General features: G+C 46.8%; 2 protein-coding genes across 8 annotated transcripts in view; one reads left to right on the top strand and one right to left on the bottom strand.

The window, feature by feature from the left end:
• Positions 1-5,976, top strand: part of ADAM12 (ADAM metallopeptidase domain 12) — a 350,145-nt gene extending 344,169 nt beyond the window's left edge. For both annotated transcript variants that reach the window (XM_047824703.1, XM_047824704.1), the window contains one exon: positions 1,031-5,976. In XM_047824703.1, the coding sequence (XP_047680659.1) occupies positions 1,031-1,091 (61 nt within the window). In that variant the 3' untranslated portion in view covers positions 1,092-5,976. The remainder of the gene's footprint in view (positions 1-1,030) is intronic.
• Positions 5,977-9,048: 3,072 nt separating this feature from the next.
• FANK1 (fibronectin type III and ankyrin repeat domains 1) overlaps positions 9,049-16,384 on the bottom strand; it is a 100,841-nt gene continuing 93,505 nt past the window's right edge. For 4 of the 6 annotated variants that reach the window (XM_047824719.1, XM_047824720.1, XM_047824717.1 and 1 more), the window contains 5 exons: positions 13,104-13,269; positions 10,237-10,380; positions 9,633-9,710; positions 9,398-9,442; positions 9,049-9,295 (listed from right to left, as the gene is read on the bottom strand). In XM_047824719.1, the coding sequence (XP_047680675.1) occupies positions 9,230-9,295; positions 9,398-9,442; positions 9,633-9,710; positions 10,237-10,380; positions 13,104-13,269 (499 nt within the window). In that variant the 3' untranslated portion in view covers positions 9,049-9,229. Of the gene's footprint in view, positions 9,296-9,397; positions 9,443-9,632; positions 9,711-10,236; positions 10,424-13,103; positions 13,270-16,384 lie in introns of those variants that run through there. The other 2 variants (XM_047824721.1, XR_007145249.1) reach the window with 2 other exon arrangements.

The following is a 16,384-nucleotide window of genomic DNA, read 5'->3' as shown; positions in this document are numbered from 1 at the left end:
GGGGGTAGAACAGTGGTGTAATTCTCGAGGGCAGAAATACGGAAAGACTGCACACCATCCTAGTTATTTGGCTGTGGTTTCGTGTGCTCATCTTGAAGTTACTTGCTCAACAGGGAAAAGCACGGCTTTACGTGGACACGACGAGTGGAGGGCTCTCTTTGTAAAGGCCATCCGGCAGTGGCCCATCGTCACCTCTGCCAGTCGCTGAGCCCAGGGCAAGCCCATCTTGGTCTTGCTCTTGAAGGAGAAGAATGTCCTGCACATTCATTTGGGAGGGATCCCTCATGCCCGGCTTTGCTCCCTGGAAATGCACGGGCCAGTCAGGTCCCCGCAGGCAGACACGGGACGGGGACGACTTCGTGCTCCGTCCCTTTTCATATCAAAATACTGCGACTGGGAATGTATGGAGTTAAATGAAATTCATTGCTAAAATTTGTTTCATCTACTTTTTTTTTTTTCCTAGAGAGAGACAGCATGTGTGGGGGAGGGGCAGAGAGTGGGAGGGAGAGAGACAGAATCCCAAGTAGGCTCTGAGCTGTCAGCACAGAGCCTAATACAGCTCAGAGCCTAATGCGGGGCTCGAACTCACGAAACCCTGAGATCGTGACCTGAACCGAAACCGAGAAACAGACGCTTAACCGACTGAGCCACCCAGGCGCCCTGTTGTTTCATTTGCTTTTTACTTTTTTCGTGTGATTACTGGAAAACTTTCCATTACGTACGTGGCTCCCATTTTTCTTGAACGCGCACTGTTCTAGAGTCTGCTTGCAGAGAGGAGGGATGGCTTCGGTGAGGGCTCCCGTAGGTGGCCAGCTGGCATAAACCACCAGCAACCCTGCAGCCCTGAGCAAGGTCCCGGATGTGACCTGCAGCCCTCTTTGGCGGGGGGAATAGCTGGGGGGAGGTCTGCTCCCAAAGGCTCAGCGAAGGGCAGGAAAAGACACCCAACTGCAGACATCTGTATACCCACAAAAGCCATTTCCAAGGCCTCCACCCACCCTCCCTCTCGTTTCCTCTTCCCTCGCTGCAGACCCGCTCCGAAACACCCACGTCAAGTGCCCAGACCTACCCACGCTGCCTACGTGAAGTGAGAAGCAAGTCGCCATCTTTTTTCAACAGTGAAGACAGAAGTTTGCACTATCTTTCAACTCCAGTTGGGAGTTCTGTGTTTTTGTACCAACTTTTAGAATTTTTTTTTTTTTAATGTTTAAAACACCATTATTTTGAGAACTTCGAGCTACTGCCGTCGGTGCTGTGCTGTGCTATGGTGCTCTGTATACTTGCTCAGGTACTTGTAAATTATTAATTTATGCCAAATGCTTGTTACAGTGCGGTGCGCTGTGGGAGGCATTTTTACCATCACTGAGTTTTCCACGGAAGGAAGGCTTGTGTGCTTTCAGTAGTTTAGTGAACTTGAAATATCATGCTTTATGGGCTTCTGGACAGGAGGTTCACTTTCCGATCGAGGCTTTATCGAAGAACCATTCCCCAGCCATGCGTGGCTGTGGTTATGGCACAGACACAGCCCAGGAGACCCCAGGTAGAATGAATGCTGAGTGATTCTCTGGAACCCCTGATCTCGAGCTAGAGCCAGGGGCTTCCAGTCCAGGCTGGGTGTGGCTGTCTGGCCCCGCCCACCAGCGGCTACACCTTGAACTTCCAGGAGAGCAGGGAAGGATCTGGCTTGGGGCCAGGAAGCTTGGAAGAGAACCCGAGTTGCAGGAAGGAATTTTAAGGTGTGGCCGCCCCAGGACAGAGCCCGGAACACAGGAGGCCAGGCAGAAACTTGACCGTGAGCTCACCAGCCGTGAGCACATTTGGAGAGCAGGCAATGACGGTGGCTTTGCAGAAACACTGCCCTCTGCACGGTGCTGGCCTCCGCGTCTTATCTAGATGGGGAAAGGTGGCGTTTCTACAAGGAGGCTCCTGCCCAGGCACCACAAACATGAATCTCTCCCTGTACGGGTTGGCGCTGAGCAAATTACCACCTTGTCTTCTCAACCGTAATACAGTGATTCTGTGTTCAGACGGATGGATGAGGCTTTCCATGGGACCATAACTATTTTCAGCTGTGAACCAGTAACGAGATCTAGCGAATCAATCCTGTAGATAAAAATCTTTTATTGCAAGGTTCAAACTTATTAAAAATTGGGCAGACTCCGTATGCCTGCAAAACTACAACCGAATGGATGCCATGAGGCAGCCTGCGCCCGCCGTTCGTCTAGGACAAAGAATCCTAAGTTACTTGTAAGTTATTTAGGGGGGCATTCTATCTTCCCAGCTTGGCCGCAGGAATCTCGAAAAGATATTTTTAGTATAAACATTTGCAACCTACCTGTTGAGCGGCACAGAATGTGATGAGGAAATCAATTTCCTAATCCTAAATATTCATGAAATGCATTCTTGGGCCGCGTCCCCTTTAACCTTTTACTCTTCAAATGTCTGACTGGGGAGTCATTTCTCCACACGATCTTGAAGCTGCCTGCGTCTAATGGCATGAAAATGACAAAAATACTCAGACAAGGAAAAATGCCATTATGCCTCTGTCTTCTAGTGGGGTCATATGTGACTCGTTTTGACACTGGAAGGCAATTGACAACAGTTCTGTAATTCACTCTGAGTGTTTTGTGATGAAGACTTCAACTGGGGTCATTTCAACAGTTTTTCCAGGCCTTGAAGCAGAGAGACCAAATATACCAAGAATCAGTTTGCCTTCCAGAAAACAAGACTGCGGTGAACTCTCCCCGTGTTCCCCCACCGTATCTAGGCAACATGGTAATCACGATCGCGGATAAACTAACTAAAGCCATGTCACAAACACAAAAGGGAGCCCAGCGCGAAAACATTCCAACTCCTACAGCATGCATCTGTATCAATTATTAATTTCTGAAAAAGGTAAAGCCATGTTAGAAAATGTTACTGCTGATGAGTACCTACAGAATTACGGTAACTGATATTACACTTAGTAATTGTATCAAGGCCAAACCCGATGCTAGTGAAAAGTTTACAGAATTTTTATGGTGCATTATATTGTCTTCACAGATGCCCAAACCCTTGGATCTGTCATTTTAGCCCCTCCTCCTATGGGAGGAAGAGGGTGTGAATTTTGTTTTTTGGGTTTTGTTTTGGTTTTTTTTTTTTTTTTTTTTTTTGTCCTTAACTGTAATTCCTGTGCTTCCATTTCAGAGAACCAGGAATAGCCTGGTATTAAAAAAGGTTAACGCTGTGATCTTACACAATGTCATCGATGGCCATTTAGGAGCTGCAGCTGATGACACATTTGTATCTCTATAGTAGTAATTGCTTTTATAGAGCCATACACGTTATTTCTGGATACTAGTTTAAACCTAACATCCCCTTACAATATACAGATATTATTAAAGGAACAGTATTCCCAAGATGCAGAATTATATTTAGCAATAACTTCCATTTTAATAGAACATAGGAAAAGAGCCAGGTATTTTGGGGATGGGGGAAAGATGAACCCCCCCCCCCTTTTTATAGCCTTACAGATGATGGCAGCAAAAATCAATATTTCTATTTCAGTGCCAGTCTATTTTTTTAATATGTTTTTAAAGTTTTATAGGCATGAATGAGAGTTGATTTGAGTTTATAAGGCTGTCACTGAGAAATTCAACGTGTCTAGACACGAAGTAGGCCCTGAGGGTGGTCACTTTTCTTCCCCTGTCTCGTTATACGTGTAGTTCTCTGACCCCACTTACTGGAAAATAGATGGCTAATCTTCCAGGCATTCTGTTTAAGAGTTTATCTCCTGAGTTTTTTGGTAACAGTTTGTTTTCCTGACACATGGAATCAGATGGGTAGCAACCAAGAGAAACAATGCATAACATTTTCCATTGTCAAAATATGCATACGGAGGTTATACTTCCCAGTGTGAATTTTTCCAGCTTACACATGTGGGATGACGTCACAGAAACCACAAAAGCAACAAATTAAACTACATGAGAATAAATACTCCTGACTGGTCTCCGAGGGGACATTTTTATGCCTTCTTAACTTTAGTATGAGTTCTCAGGCTTGAACCCATAGGCCCTTGTTCTCTGGCAAATCAATACAACACATCAATGCATCCCCTAAAAGAAAAGCAGCTGATGCTCTGATCAGTGACAAGCTGTCCTTAGGAGCCTGTGATCCCCCCTGGTGCTGGGCCAGCTGAGAAGGCCCCGGCCCCCTCCTGTCGTCTCTCCGTTCATGTTTACTAAATTAGCATTCTGAGCCAATGAGACCCTGAGAATGGAAAGGACGAGATGCCTGGGCAGGCGGCCGCAGCCTTCTCGTGCAAACCGACCCTTTGCACACTTTCCTCGTGAGGCTGATTTCATGTTAAACGTGTGCTGGGGGGGGCGGGGCTCCCTCTCCGGTGTTCTGGGAGCAGCCGGCCCAGGGCGGAGATCCCTCCTGCTATCGGTAGGACCCCAGCTAACCACAAGTGACCCAGATAAACGTCATACCGACCCTCCCCAGAAGTCTCACGCAGCCCGTTGCTGACCCCCAGGCGTGATTCTCAAGCTGCAGACTTCATACATTATGGCTGGCGGGCGGGGGACAGTGCAGGTACCATTGTTTCATGGCCCCCCGCCCCCCACCCCACGGAGGCCAGCCCTAGGCTGCCACACTTCCTCCCCCCACGACTCAGGAGCAGGCCCGTGAACACATCTGGACACAAGGCAGAGGAGGCTACGCCATCTGTTTGCTTCTCATCACTTAGAGGCAAGCCTCTTTTCCAGAGGACCCTCCAAGGTGACAGATTGCTGTGGTCATAGCTACTTTAGGTCGCCCAAAGCGGGGACCGTGACACTGTGTCACTACCCCCACGAGCCCAGCCTTCTCCAGAGTGTCAGCACGGCACAAGCCCACCAGCTATGCCCCCAGCTCTGAACCCAGCAAGAGTCCCCCTTCCAGGCAACATCGTGCCACAGAACATCCATCTGTCTCGGATGGCACAATTCCCTGGGCACCTCTCCAGTCCCTATTGACATCTGTCCCTTTAAAACCTACTTTGGAACCTCTGATAGCGATATGAGTAACACTAAGAAAGAGTGGTAAGCCCCGGGCTAAGAACCAGTTCCGGGCACTGAGGATGCTTCCAGAAGCAATCTACCTCCACGTGGATGAAAATCCCCTCTTTACTCTTGGGACAGCAGCGACAGCAGCCAGTCCAGCCATAAGAGTGTTGCATGTGAGGAAAACCTAGGAGAAGAAACGGTGCGTATAAAATCGCGATAGCAGTCCATCGTGGGCAGTGACAGCCAGGAGATTTACCACACACTGAAAGGAATGCTCAGTGGATTCAGCTCTTTCAGGTTGAATATTCTGGAACCCACCCTGACCTTCCACATCATCTGCAAAAACACATGTCTTCTAGGCTCCCCCCCCCCCCACCGTGGGTCTCCTTCCATAAAATAACTTAGTCCTCAGTTGAAGCACAGTTCAAATCCAGGCAAAATAATAAATACCTTGTGATCTTTTTAGTTTTACAAGGAAACCGAAAAACATCTATGTTCATGGCCTATAAGCAAGTACTTAAGTAGGGCAGTGATGGGGGAAAAAAAAAGCATCAAATGAGAAAGACAGAAAACCCTCTAACGGTCCCAGCAGGACAAGCGATGGCAGAGCAGATTGTTCTCTGACCTTCTCTTAGGTCAGAATGGGAGGGTATCAGGAAGGCCCGTGGCACACCGTTAAGTCCAAGTCTTTTTAACTCGTGGCTATAGGCTGTTCGGCACAGTACAAAGTTACCGCTTCTCAACAAACCAGTCCATTAATTTCATAGTGCTTCGTCCATTTATAATGCTTCGGTTTGCTGACTTTTTTCACATACCTTTTATGTTACAGTCTGTTACTTTTGTACACAGTTCTCATACTGGGGCTCTACAGGTGACAACCTGCTATTTCCGTAGAAAAAGTTCTTGTTAAGAATATTATATCCAATAAATGGTATACAGTAAACGTAAAGATGTGTCTCATTCGTTACTGACAACGTGGTGAAAATGGGGAAAGGGAAACCCTCGTGTGGAAAAACGTGACTAGGGGCACCTGCGTGGGTCAGCTGGGGGAGCGTCCAGCGTCAGGGCGGGTCCTGATCTCAAGGGTCGTGAGTTCGAGCCCCACATCGGGCTCACTGCTGTCGGTGCCGAACCCGCTTCAGATCCTCTCTCCCTCTCCCTCTCCGCCCCTCCCCTGCTCTTGTTCTCTCTCAAAAATAAAGTTTAAGTTTAAAAAAATGTGTCTATAATCTCACCCACTTAAAGAGGCACAAGGAAATTCTGAACAGTAATAAGACACTAAAATGAGTGGGCGGAGGGAGGGGGGGGTCAGGGGACAGGTGCTGCCAGTCTACGCGAACCAGTCAGGTGATGGCACAAGAAAGGTGTCTTTAAACAGACACAGAGGGGAGGAGGACAAGACACTCGTTTTGAACAGTGTCAAGTGTATAACCGAGCAAAATAATTTTTTCAAGTCACCTTATTTACAAAGGGGAGAAATTCAAAAACACAAGCATGCGGGGGTAGAAATGTGGACATCAGACTTACCCAGAAGGAAAACCTAAGTTTAATGGAAATTTATGAATTTTTGAAAAATAGAATCCAACTTCAAAAAGAACTGCAGAAAATACAAAGAAAAATAGATCTAGAGAATGGTAATAAGGGGTCTCTCTTTCTTACCACCTTTCACCCACATCAAAGCCAGTAGGCAAAAAATAAGTACCTAGAAGACCTCAGTTAATAATGTCATCAAACTGATATCAAATTGGGATACTTCAAACATATGGAATATGCCTTCTTTCAAAGTGCTTCTGGAAAACTAGGTACACAGAACCATACATAAAACTATTATGTATACATTATATAATATTACATATGTTATATATATTAAATTTCATATATATATATATATATATATATATATGAAATTTTGTACGTTAAGCCACAAATTCCAAATGGCAGAACACAAGCCATATGTTGCTTCTTTGGGAAAATTAAAACACAAGATAAGTCACTAATCTCATTAAAGAAAAAAATAAGAAGCAAAGACACAAAGCACCAGCAAGAAGAATCCAGCAGTCCACTGCAATCTCCAGTGAGATTATTTTAAGAGAAGGATGGTTCAATCCCTTAAGATCTAATCAAGTCACCAAATCGACAGACTTCAGGGAAATACGCCTTATTAGGGTTACCAGAGACACTGAAAAGACGTTTGAGAAGATTTAGTTTCTATTCCTGAATTTTTAAGAATCTGAGTAAGGCCAGAAACCATAGGGCTTGAGAGATGCGAATGTCATTTGTGGAAAATTAAACTCACAAGTGTACGACAGGATCCCGGAAGCAGTCATTTTCGGCTAAGTTACACTGGGATAAGAAACCACCCGTCAGTTTCAGTGACTTACCCCAAGGATTATTGCTTATGCACGGGTCACGCCCATCTCTGCGCCAGCTCTGCTCTCCTTGGGGCCCTGGGCTGATGGTGCAGCCTCCCTGTGAGTCACAGCTGGTCTCCTGGCAGAAGAGAGACGTGGGGATTCTTTAAACTTCTGCTCAGAGGGGCAGGAGCCATTTCCGTTAACATCGCATTGACCAAGGTCCCCCCATTATGTGGCCAAGGCTTCTGTGAGGAAGATGGGACCATGTTGCCAAGGTTTTGTCAGTAAGAAGGGATGCGTACTCTTGCCCCAGAGGGGGCTTGTGACTATGATCTACGGCAGACTGAGAAACGAAATGGAGATGAATTTCAACACCGATCCTGGGGGCGAAATGCAGGGGCCTTGGAGAGTTGTGACTCTGTGCTCTGATTTTTGAGAGAGATTTAAAAAGTTAATCCAGGGGCGCCTGGGTGGCTTTATCGGTTGAGCGTCTGACCCTTAATTTTGGCTCAAGTCATAATCCTGGGGTCGTGGGACTAAGTCCCTCATCAGGCTCTGCACAGAGCATGAAGCCTGTGAGATTCTCCCCCTCCCTTTCTCTCTCCCTCTCTCTCCCCAGCTCACGATTTCTCTAAAAAATAAAAAGTTAACCTGGCAAATTTAAAGGAATGTGCTTTTGTACAAAAGGTAAAACACTGATGAAGTAAGGAGAGGGACGATCTATGACCCACGAATCCAATTCCTGAGGTGGATATTCTAGAAACTGTGTGGAATAAAGCTGAGCATTGCCAACATCAAGAAAACTGCGCTTTTTCTCTGTGCCCTTCCCCCCAAAGCTTTAGAGCTTTAATTACCTTTTCATCGGTGTTTCCTTACAGAGAAAATTCCACTCCTGGGCAGACCTTCATAGCTGGCCTTCTCACGGGGCTGTTAACCCGCTTGTCCCCCGAGCCACAAAACGCACGCGGTCCGCTAGCCCACTCGGCCCGCTTCGCGTGTGTGTCTGCCACATTCAAGCTCCCACGCACGCGTGCCTAAGCTCCCAACCAGCACACCTACCTCTGGTTCATTCCTACTGGTCTCCCAACCGCGTGATCGTCATCAAAAACCCTTCTGCTGCTCTGACGGCGGAACGTAAGACGCTTCTCTTCGGCAGAGGCGTCACTGTGCCAGCAGGCTGGGCCTTTCATTGTCAGGGCCGAAGTATATGCAAACGCATTCTCAGACAGGTCTGTTCTAAAACAGACTGACCCTCCACCAAACACCTCTAATAGAGCGGAATCGGAGTCTTGAAATATGGATCTTGTGCTTTGATGTGAGGCCAACAGCTGAGGAGAAAGCTTTGCACGTGGCCTCCTGGGCTTTCGGGAGGAGCTGTCCCTCCAGGAGGGAACACCAGCCTGACCACGCAGCCTGGAAGGCCCGGAGTCGGGAGGGGAGGTCATAATTGAAAACACATGAGGGGAAGAATTTCCACAAGGTCCCGGAGCGGCTCAGAGGACAGCCTTGGGGGGGGGGGGGGGGGGGGAGCGGAAAGTGGGAGATCCATGTATGTTTGTGTAGCTCCAGTGCATAAATATTTTGTTTCGTGTCTCACTCCAAAAGGCCCAAGTGCAAGAAAACATCCCCGTGCCGGAGACGCCCAGTGAGGACACCACAGGCCCGCGTGCATAGGTAAAAAGATGTATTTCAAAGTGGGAAACAGTCGTACGTTACAAAAGTCACGGTGAACCTTCAACGAAAATAAATAATCAAATAAAAAAAATCAAACCAATCAAAGAAATAAAATCAAATAGTCAAACGTGGGACGTTGTTTCCTCGGGGCTGTCGGGCTACGTGGGGCCCGGCTCAGCAGACAGAGGGCTTCTTCGCCACTTGTTTTCTTTTCCTTTCTTCTAATAAGGAGACCACGTTCTAGAGAAACAAAAACAGATGAAGGTAATCCAAGGGTCCGGGGCTCTTTTATGTTAAAAGTACCACAAAATTAGCCTTGAAAATCACCAAGAGCATCCCAACCTGTCTGTCAAAAACTCTGGCCATTTCTAGGACACCTTTGCCGAACTGAAAGTGAAAACAACAAAGATTATACATATGCATGTGTGTGTGTGTGTGTATATACGTGTACATATATACGTATATATATATATGTGCACGTATATGCATATGCATATACGTATATAGGTATATATGCATATATATGTATATATTTCTCCTCCAGGGAAAGACTTTAGATAAAGAAGGAGTTATTTACCTCATTTTTTACACTTGCGTCTGCCCCTTTATCAAGAAGTAACTGGACTAACTCCTCGTGATTATTCAACACGGCCACCTGAGAAACAAAAGTCAGCGGGGGGTGAGAGAGGCCGCCCTCCCTGCGGAGGACGCGGCCGGTGGTCAGGGTGGACCCCGTGCAGGCGGGCCCAGAAAATCGGCCAGCCGATTTCTCCAGAAGGCAGAGAGCCAGCCAGGGCCACCGCGGCTTTGGGGCGAAGGTGAGCACCAGGGACACGGAAGCAGAGTCTGCCTTTCTCCCCAAGAAGATGACACGAGAGAGAAACGCCAGGCGGGACCAGCACAGAAAGCAGCACGTCCTTTGCTTTAACAGATCTGTTGGGACCCTGCAAAGGCCCAGGGGGCTGGGGCTGGTAATCCTTAAGGAAAGAGTTGTAGGAAGACAACAAAACTACTGTAGTGACCTTGTCATGCCTTCACTACAGGCTGGTGGGGAATACATACAGGCAGCCAAGGCCCAGGGCTCGCGCACGGCCGAATTCACCAGAATTGGCTAAGTACAGAAGCGGCTCTCCTCCCAATGGCACACACAAAGCCGGGCTGTTTTCTGAAGGGTGGCATACCATTAGAGGGGTCTTTCCGTCTTTATCCTTCATGTTCACGTCCGCTCCCGCTTCGATCAGCAGAGAGGCTACCCTCTGGTTTCCTGAGACCGCAGACACCCTCATGAGCGGGGTCCATCCCGAGCCCGTGTCCGCAGCGTCTACCTTTATGCCAGAGGAAGAGCTGCCCTGAGTCCAGTCTCTTTTCCTAAAAGTATTCATCGGAAACTTACAAAGGAATGGTGACTGACCCAACCCCCCTGCCCCCGAGTTGGAGAGCTGGTGAGGACTGAGACACGGGGAGGAGCAAGGGGACCGTGCCCACAGACCGCACACTCACATGCAGTGAGGTGCTGTGTTCAGGCACCTGTACAGGGTGCGGGGAGGCCCCGGGACCTCCCACTGGTATCTTCATCTACGTTTCGTTCAAATGGTTGAAAGACGGAATAGAAAAAATGAAGCGCCCTTGGGGCGCCTGGGTGGCTCAGTGGGTGAAGCGTCAGACTTTTTGGCTCAGGTCATGATCTCACCGTGAGTTCGAGTCCCACACGGGGCTCTGTGCGGACCGCTCCGAGCCTGGAGCCTGCTTCGGATTCTGTGTCTCCTTCTCTCTCTGCCCCTCCCCCACCCTCTCCCCCCCCCCCCTCAAAAATAAACATTAAAAAAAAATGTGTGTGTGTACAGACACGCACAAACACCCCTAACTGTGTTACGGAAGGATTACACAAAGATGTTAGTAAAACACTAGAATGGAATAACATAACCAGAAACTGCCAGTAAGTCCTGGGAACGCTGCAGGTTATTTGTATGGATGAGATTATCCTCTGCAACATCATTAGGACTTGCACCTCTTTGTCATGCAAATAACAAATAACCTTGGAGCAAGAGACTCCATTATGTTTCAATAATAAAATAACCGCCTTGTTTTACGTCGTGCTTTATGCCGTCTTCCGGTGAACGTTGACCCACGTTTTCTCGTTTGGTTCTGAGGGTTAACTAGGGGTAGGTGCTTTTATTGATGCTTTACAAATGATGAAACCAAACCCCCGAGAAGTCAAACGCCTTTCCCGAGGTCACATGGCTCATTAAATGCGGAGATGGTTCCCCACACAAGTCAGCCGCTGTTGGTATAAAATCATCATATTCCAGAAGGGTGGCCCCAATGCCCTGCTTGGCTCCCAGATCCCTCCTATAGCCAAGTCACCCAAACAATGGGTGACCCCTCTGGCAAAAACACGGAGGCACTCATGTTGACATCAGCTACCCGCCCCCCGCGCTACGGACAGAGAATTTACCCCCGATAAGTGTGCTCGTATCTGAAGCCCAGAAAGTCTGTGTTTCCAAAACTACAGTATTTAAAGGATCATGGCGGAGACACGCCCTTCTTTCAGCAAAGGTCAACCCCCATTTTTTTTTTTTTTTTAATTTTTTTTTTTTTAACGTTTATTTATTTTTGGGACAGAGAGAGACAGAGCATGAACGGGGGAGGGGCAGAGAGAGAGGGAGACACAGAATCGGAAACAGGCTCCAGGCTCCGAGCCATCAGCCCAGAGCCTGACGAGGGGCTCGAACTCACGGACTGCGAGATCGTGACCTGGCTGAAGTCGGACGCTCAACCGACTGCGCCACCCAGGCGCCCCAACCCCCATTTTTAACTACAGACTTTTACTGGGACCAAAGCATGAGCAGAGTTCATCACAAACCAAACGAGGAGACTGAGGTTCTCACTACCACACAAGGCGGGTGGGGCCCGGCCCTGCCACCGAGGCCCACAGGCTAATCCTTCCGACCTCTTGTGCAGCTTTCTAAAACAAAGATAACAAGAAACGTAATAAAAAGGAATTACCTTAACGACTGAAGTTTTTCCTTCAAGGGGCCCCTTCCTCAGGCCGCTGAAGGCATCAGCAGGGGCCAGTGAGACCCCACAATTAGGCCTGGGCTTCCCTCAAAGACGCTTCAGGGACAAGCTAGAACAAATCCGCCCACATCTTCCAAGAGACATGACTTTTCCCAGTTTGGGTTTATTTTCCAGGTCAACGGTTTCAGTTCTCAGTGCTCTCCGCCATCTGGCAATCTCAGTGAGGACAGCATTTTGTTTGCCACGATTCCTTACTTCTGGGCTTTGAAATTTTTATTTAACTTCTTTCCAGTCTTGCGCTAAAGTTCTCAAAGTTACCAGCAATCACCGTGATTGAGCTAATCCTCCTTCTTGACCTTCAAACAGCTACAGAAGTCCAAACAATGCCGATCCTATTTGCTAAACCAAATTTGTACTTTCTGATAACATGAAAATACCAGAAGGATACCCACCCGCCTGCTTCAAGATAAAGGCTCTAGGAGCTGAAATGCTCTGTTTGTGACATGATCCCTTTGCTCTTTGGAAGGGTTTTGTGATGAAGAATCTTTAAAGCAACCCAAGAATAAAGAGAGTCTAATTCCAAGGGCAACAAAGAGCCCTACGGCTGTGAGGGTTCTTGACATCCTGTGTCTACGGCACCTAAGAGAGTCTCTGGTACGTGGCAGGTGCTCAGTCAAGTTTTGCTGACAGACCGAGTGAACAGATAATGACCGAATGAACACAGGAACAACCAAAATGGAAGCATAGTCAGGTCCAGCTCTGGATTCATCAGTTGTTTTGTTTTGTTTTTTCCTACACAAGACAAACCTCCATGACAATCTGAAGCTTCACTATCCTATCAATTCTACGGTCATCTCTTTTCCCAAGGCTTCCGGAACCTTCTCACTGAGAAGTCGGAGAACTTTCTGCAGCATTTCTAAGTTGAACTAATCAAGGGCATCCACATAAGACTCTGCTTCTCCTCAACCCTGTGGAACAGAGTTTCAAGGTCTTAAGGACACAGGTGTAGTTGACAAGGAAGATCCCGTACCTCACAGCCATCTTTTATCATCCACTCGATCACGTTGCAGTGGCCTCCATCCGCGGCCCAGTGCAGAGCCGTACAGCCTCCTAGGTCTCTAGTCTCCCAAGAAGCACCGTGTCTTCGGAGATATTTCACCACATCCAGGTGTCCCGCATAGCACGCAAGCATCAGACTGCAACATATAGAGGCAGCAGCATTAGCTGTAAGTGCAGTTGCCAAACTCAGGTCCACATCTCACCCTCCATGGCTTAAACCAAGAAATCCTAACGTGAGTAGAAGAGCCCCAAAGGTTATTCATGTGAAATGTTGAAAAAGCCTTCAGACGTTGCACTAAATAAGTTGGACACAAAAGGCATATTTTAGGATTCCATTTACGTGAAATGCCCAGAACAGGCAAACCCACAGGGATAGAACCGGAACATTAGCTGTTTCCAGGGGCTGGGGGAGAAGAAGTGGGGAGGGACTGCCAAGGAGTAGAGAGGGCTTCTTTCTGGGCTGATTGACAATGTTCTGGAATTATACAGTGGCAGGGGTTGCACAACTTTGTTAATACATTCTTTAAGTGCCAAATTTTACAGGAGTGTGTGAATTATATTGCAATTACAAAAAAATAAAGTATCACTGTAACTGAGTAAGACATTGGATTTAAAAATATCCATGAGTCCATGAAGATATTAAAAAAAAAATAGAGGGGAGAAAATAACTCCTTTGACATTATTGAAGATGGCTATTTGGCCAATTCCATACTCTAAATATTGGTATTTAAAGAAAATAATTAAACATTTAGTCTGCCTTTGTAGAATGAAATGTAGACTATCCTCAGCTGATGAGGGAAAGCCCTTTGTCATAGAAGCCTGCCAGCTAATCAACATGGAAGGAATTACAGAATTAGGAAGTCACACTTTTGCAACTCCAAATTAAATAATTGATTTGGGCAAGGACCATCAGTGGATGGCAAAATTGTTGGGTAAAAGGTTAAGGGAGCACAGGACACTCACGCCATGCCAAATGATCAGCCTGTCGATAATTTGCTGATTTCAGTGGGAAACCACATTTTTACAAAGAAGAGGTTTAGTCATTACACTTGAACCAAATGAGCAAACCTAGAATCACCAACTGTGGGCCAACATGCCTTCCTGATGGATAGTCACAACACTAGCTCTGAAAGTTAACCTGCACCTCGTCAAGCCTTTACACCTAATTTTAACTTCGTTGGCAATAAAGGGACAAATGAACAAGGTGAACGCTGCCTCCGCAAGTAGGAGACAACTAGGCAACTCAAGAACAAAGAGCATTCTATAGGATAACTGGTCTGGTCTCCTCAAAATGTCATTGCTAGGAGAAAAATTAAATATTTAAACCAAAAAAAAAACATGGACAGAGGACCAGTCTAGAATAAAAGAGATTAAGCAGATAGGACAACCAGATGTCATGTATGAGCCTTAGTTGGATCATGGTCTTGCCCCATAGCCCCCTCCCTAATAAAGCCATGGTGACCTTTCGGAGGGCAAGTCAGGAGACCTGAATAAGTGACGGGAGCATCAGCGATGTCGAGGAATCCGTGTGAAGTGTCTTAGGTTATGCAGGTTGACGGCCTGGTTTTTAGGCAACTGAAACATTGAGGGGTAGAGGGTTATGGTGCCTACCAGCCTTAAAATAGTTAAAAGCTACTAAAAATGTAGACAGAGAAGCAAATACGGCTAAGATTCAACAACTGCCAAACCTAGGTGGTGAGTATATAGAAATTCATTTGTACTGTTCTTGCAACTTCGCTAAATGTTTGGACTGTTCAAAATAAAGAGTTGAGCGGGGCTGAGGGGGAGGAAGGTCTTCCCAAGAGGGCAATTCTACAAAGTCTCTGAGTGATAAAGACAATGTCCAGCTCTGAGACCCAAGCCTAGGCTGGGCTGGAACCAGACGTCCACACTTCTGTATCCTGATGCAGGCCTTCACTTCTTGGAGACTCCCGGAAGAGGGCCAGCGGGCCCTTGACCTGCCCAAGGCGTGCGGTGCTTGCTGAGTACGTAGACTGCCAATGCTTCATGCAGCTGTTTCAGGCTCCCTTTAAGATGCATCGCTTTCCACAGAGAGTACATCAACTTACACTTTGGTCAACTGCATCTGAGTAACACGAGCCCATTTTATTCACCTACATCAGCACTACTAACATTTTTTTAACGTTTTATTTTTTGAGAGACAGAGAGAGAGCACACATGTGCACATAAGCGAGGGAGGGGCAGTGAGAGGGGGGACAGAGGATCCAAAGCAGGCTCTGCACTGACAGGCTGACGGCAGTGAGCCCCATGTGGGGCGCGAACCCACGGACCACGAGATCATGACCTGAGCTGAGGCCTGACCTCAACCGACTGAGCCACCCAGGTGCCCCTACTATCATTTTTCAATTAACAATATGACAATACGCTTGTAATTTTTATTACTAGCAGTTCTGCATGTTAGCTTTTTAATTTTTTCTGCTATGAATTGTCGTTTTGTGTAAACTGCTCTTTTCTACTGTGTGTCTTTGGTGGGGGGGGGGGGGGTTGTATGTGGATTTTCTCTAGATTAAAGATGCCAGTCATTCCTCTATAATGTGTTTGCAAATCTTTCCCCCAGACTACCCTTAAGTTTGTAATTAAGCTTTTTTTTTTAAATGTGTTAGGTGCTTTTAATCTTCTCCTTAGTGACATATCTATGATTTTGCCTTTCCCATTGCAAGATCAGATAGATATATACTGTGTTTTCTATGGTTCTGTTTTTTACATTTAATTCTTTTTTAATTATTTTTTTAACGTTTATTCATTTTTGAGAGAGAGAGAAAGAGAGAGAGACAGAGTGCAAGCAGGGGAGGGGCAGAGAGAGAAGGAGACACAGAATCCAAAGCAGCCTCCAGGCTCTGAGCCGTCAGCACAGAGCCCGACGCGGGGCTCGAGTCCACGAACTGTGAGATCATGACCTGAGCCAAAGTCGGACGCTTAAGCGACTGAGCCACCCAGGTGCCCTTTACATTTAATTCTTAATTCATCTGGAATTTATTTGGGTGCATGGCTATATAAGGCCAGAATTTAATTTTTCTTCAAATAGCTTTCTCTAACATGTTCCTCATTAGGCTGTGTTGCCCCCATCATCATAAACTTCTTACATCCATGGGGACCTATTTCTATTTCACACTATAGATCTTTGTTTCCAAGTATTTATGCCAGGATCATACTACATTAATTACTATAACTTTCTAAGGCATTTTAATAACTGTCCAAAGTCTTTCCACACTTCTCTCCAACAAAGGTAAT

This window comes from Prionailurus viverrinus, chromosome D2 (genome assembly GCF_022837055.1).
Source record: "Prionailurus viverrinus isolate Anna chromosome D2, UM_Priviv_1.0, whole genome shotgun sequence".
NCBI lineage: Eukaryota > Metazoa > Chordata > Mammalia > Carnivora > Felidae > Prionailurus > Prionailurus viverrinus.
This window is presented reverse-complemented; position numbering and strand designations above follow the sequence as displayed.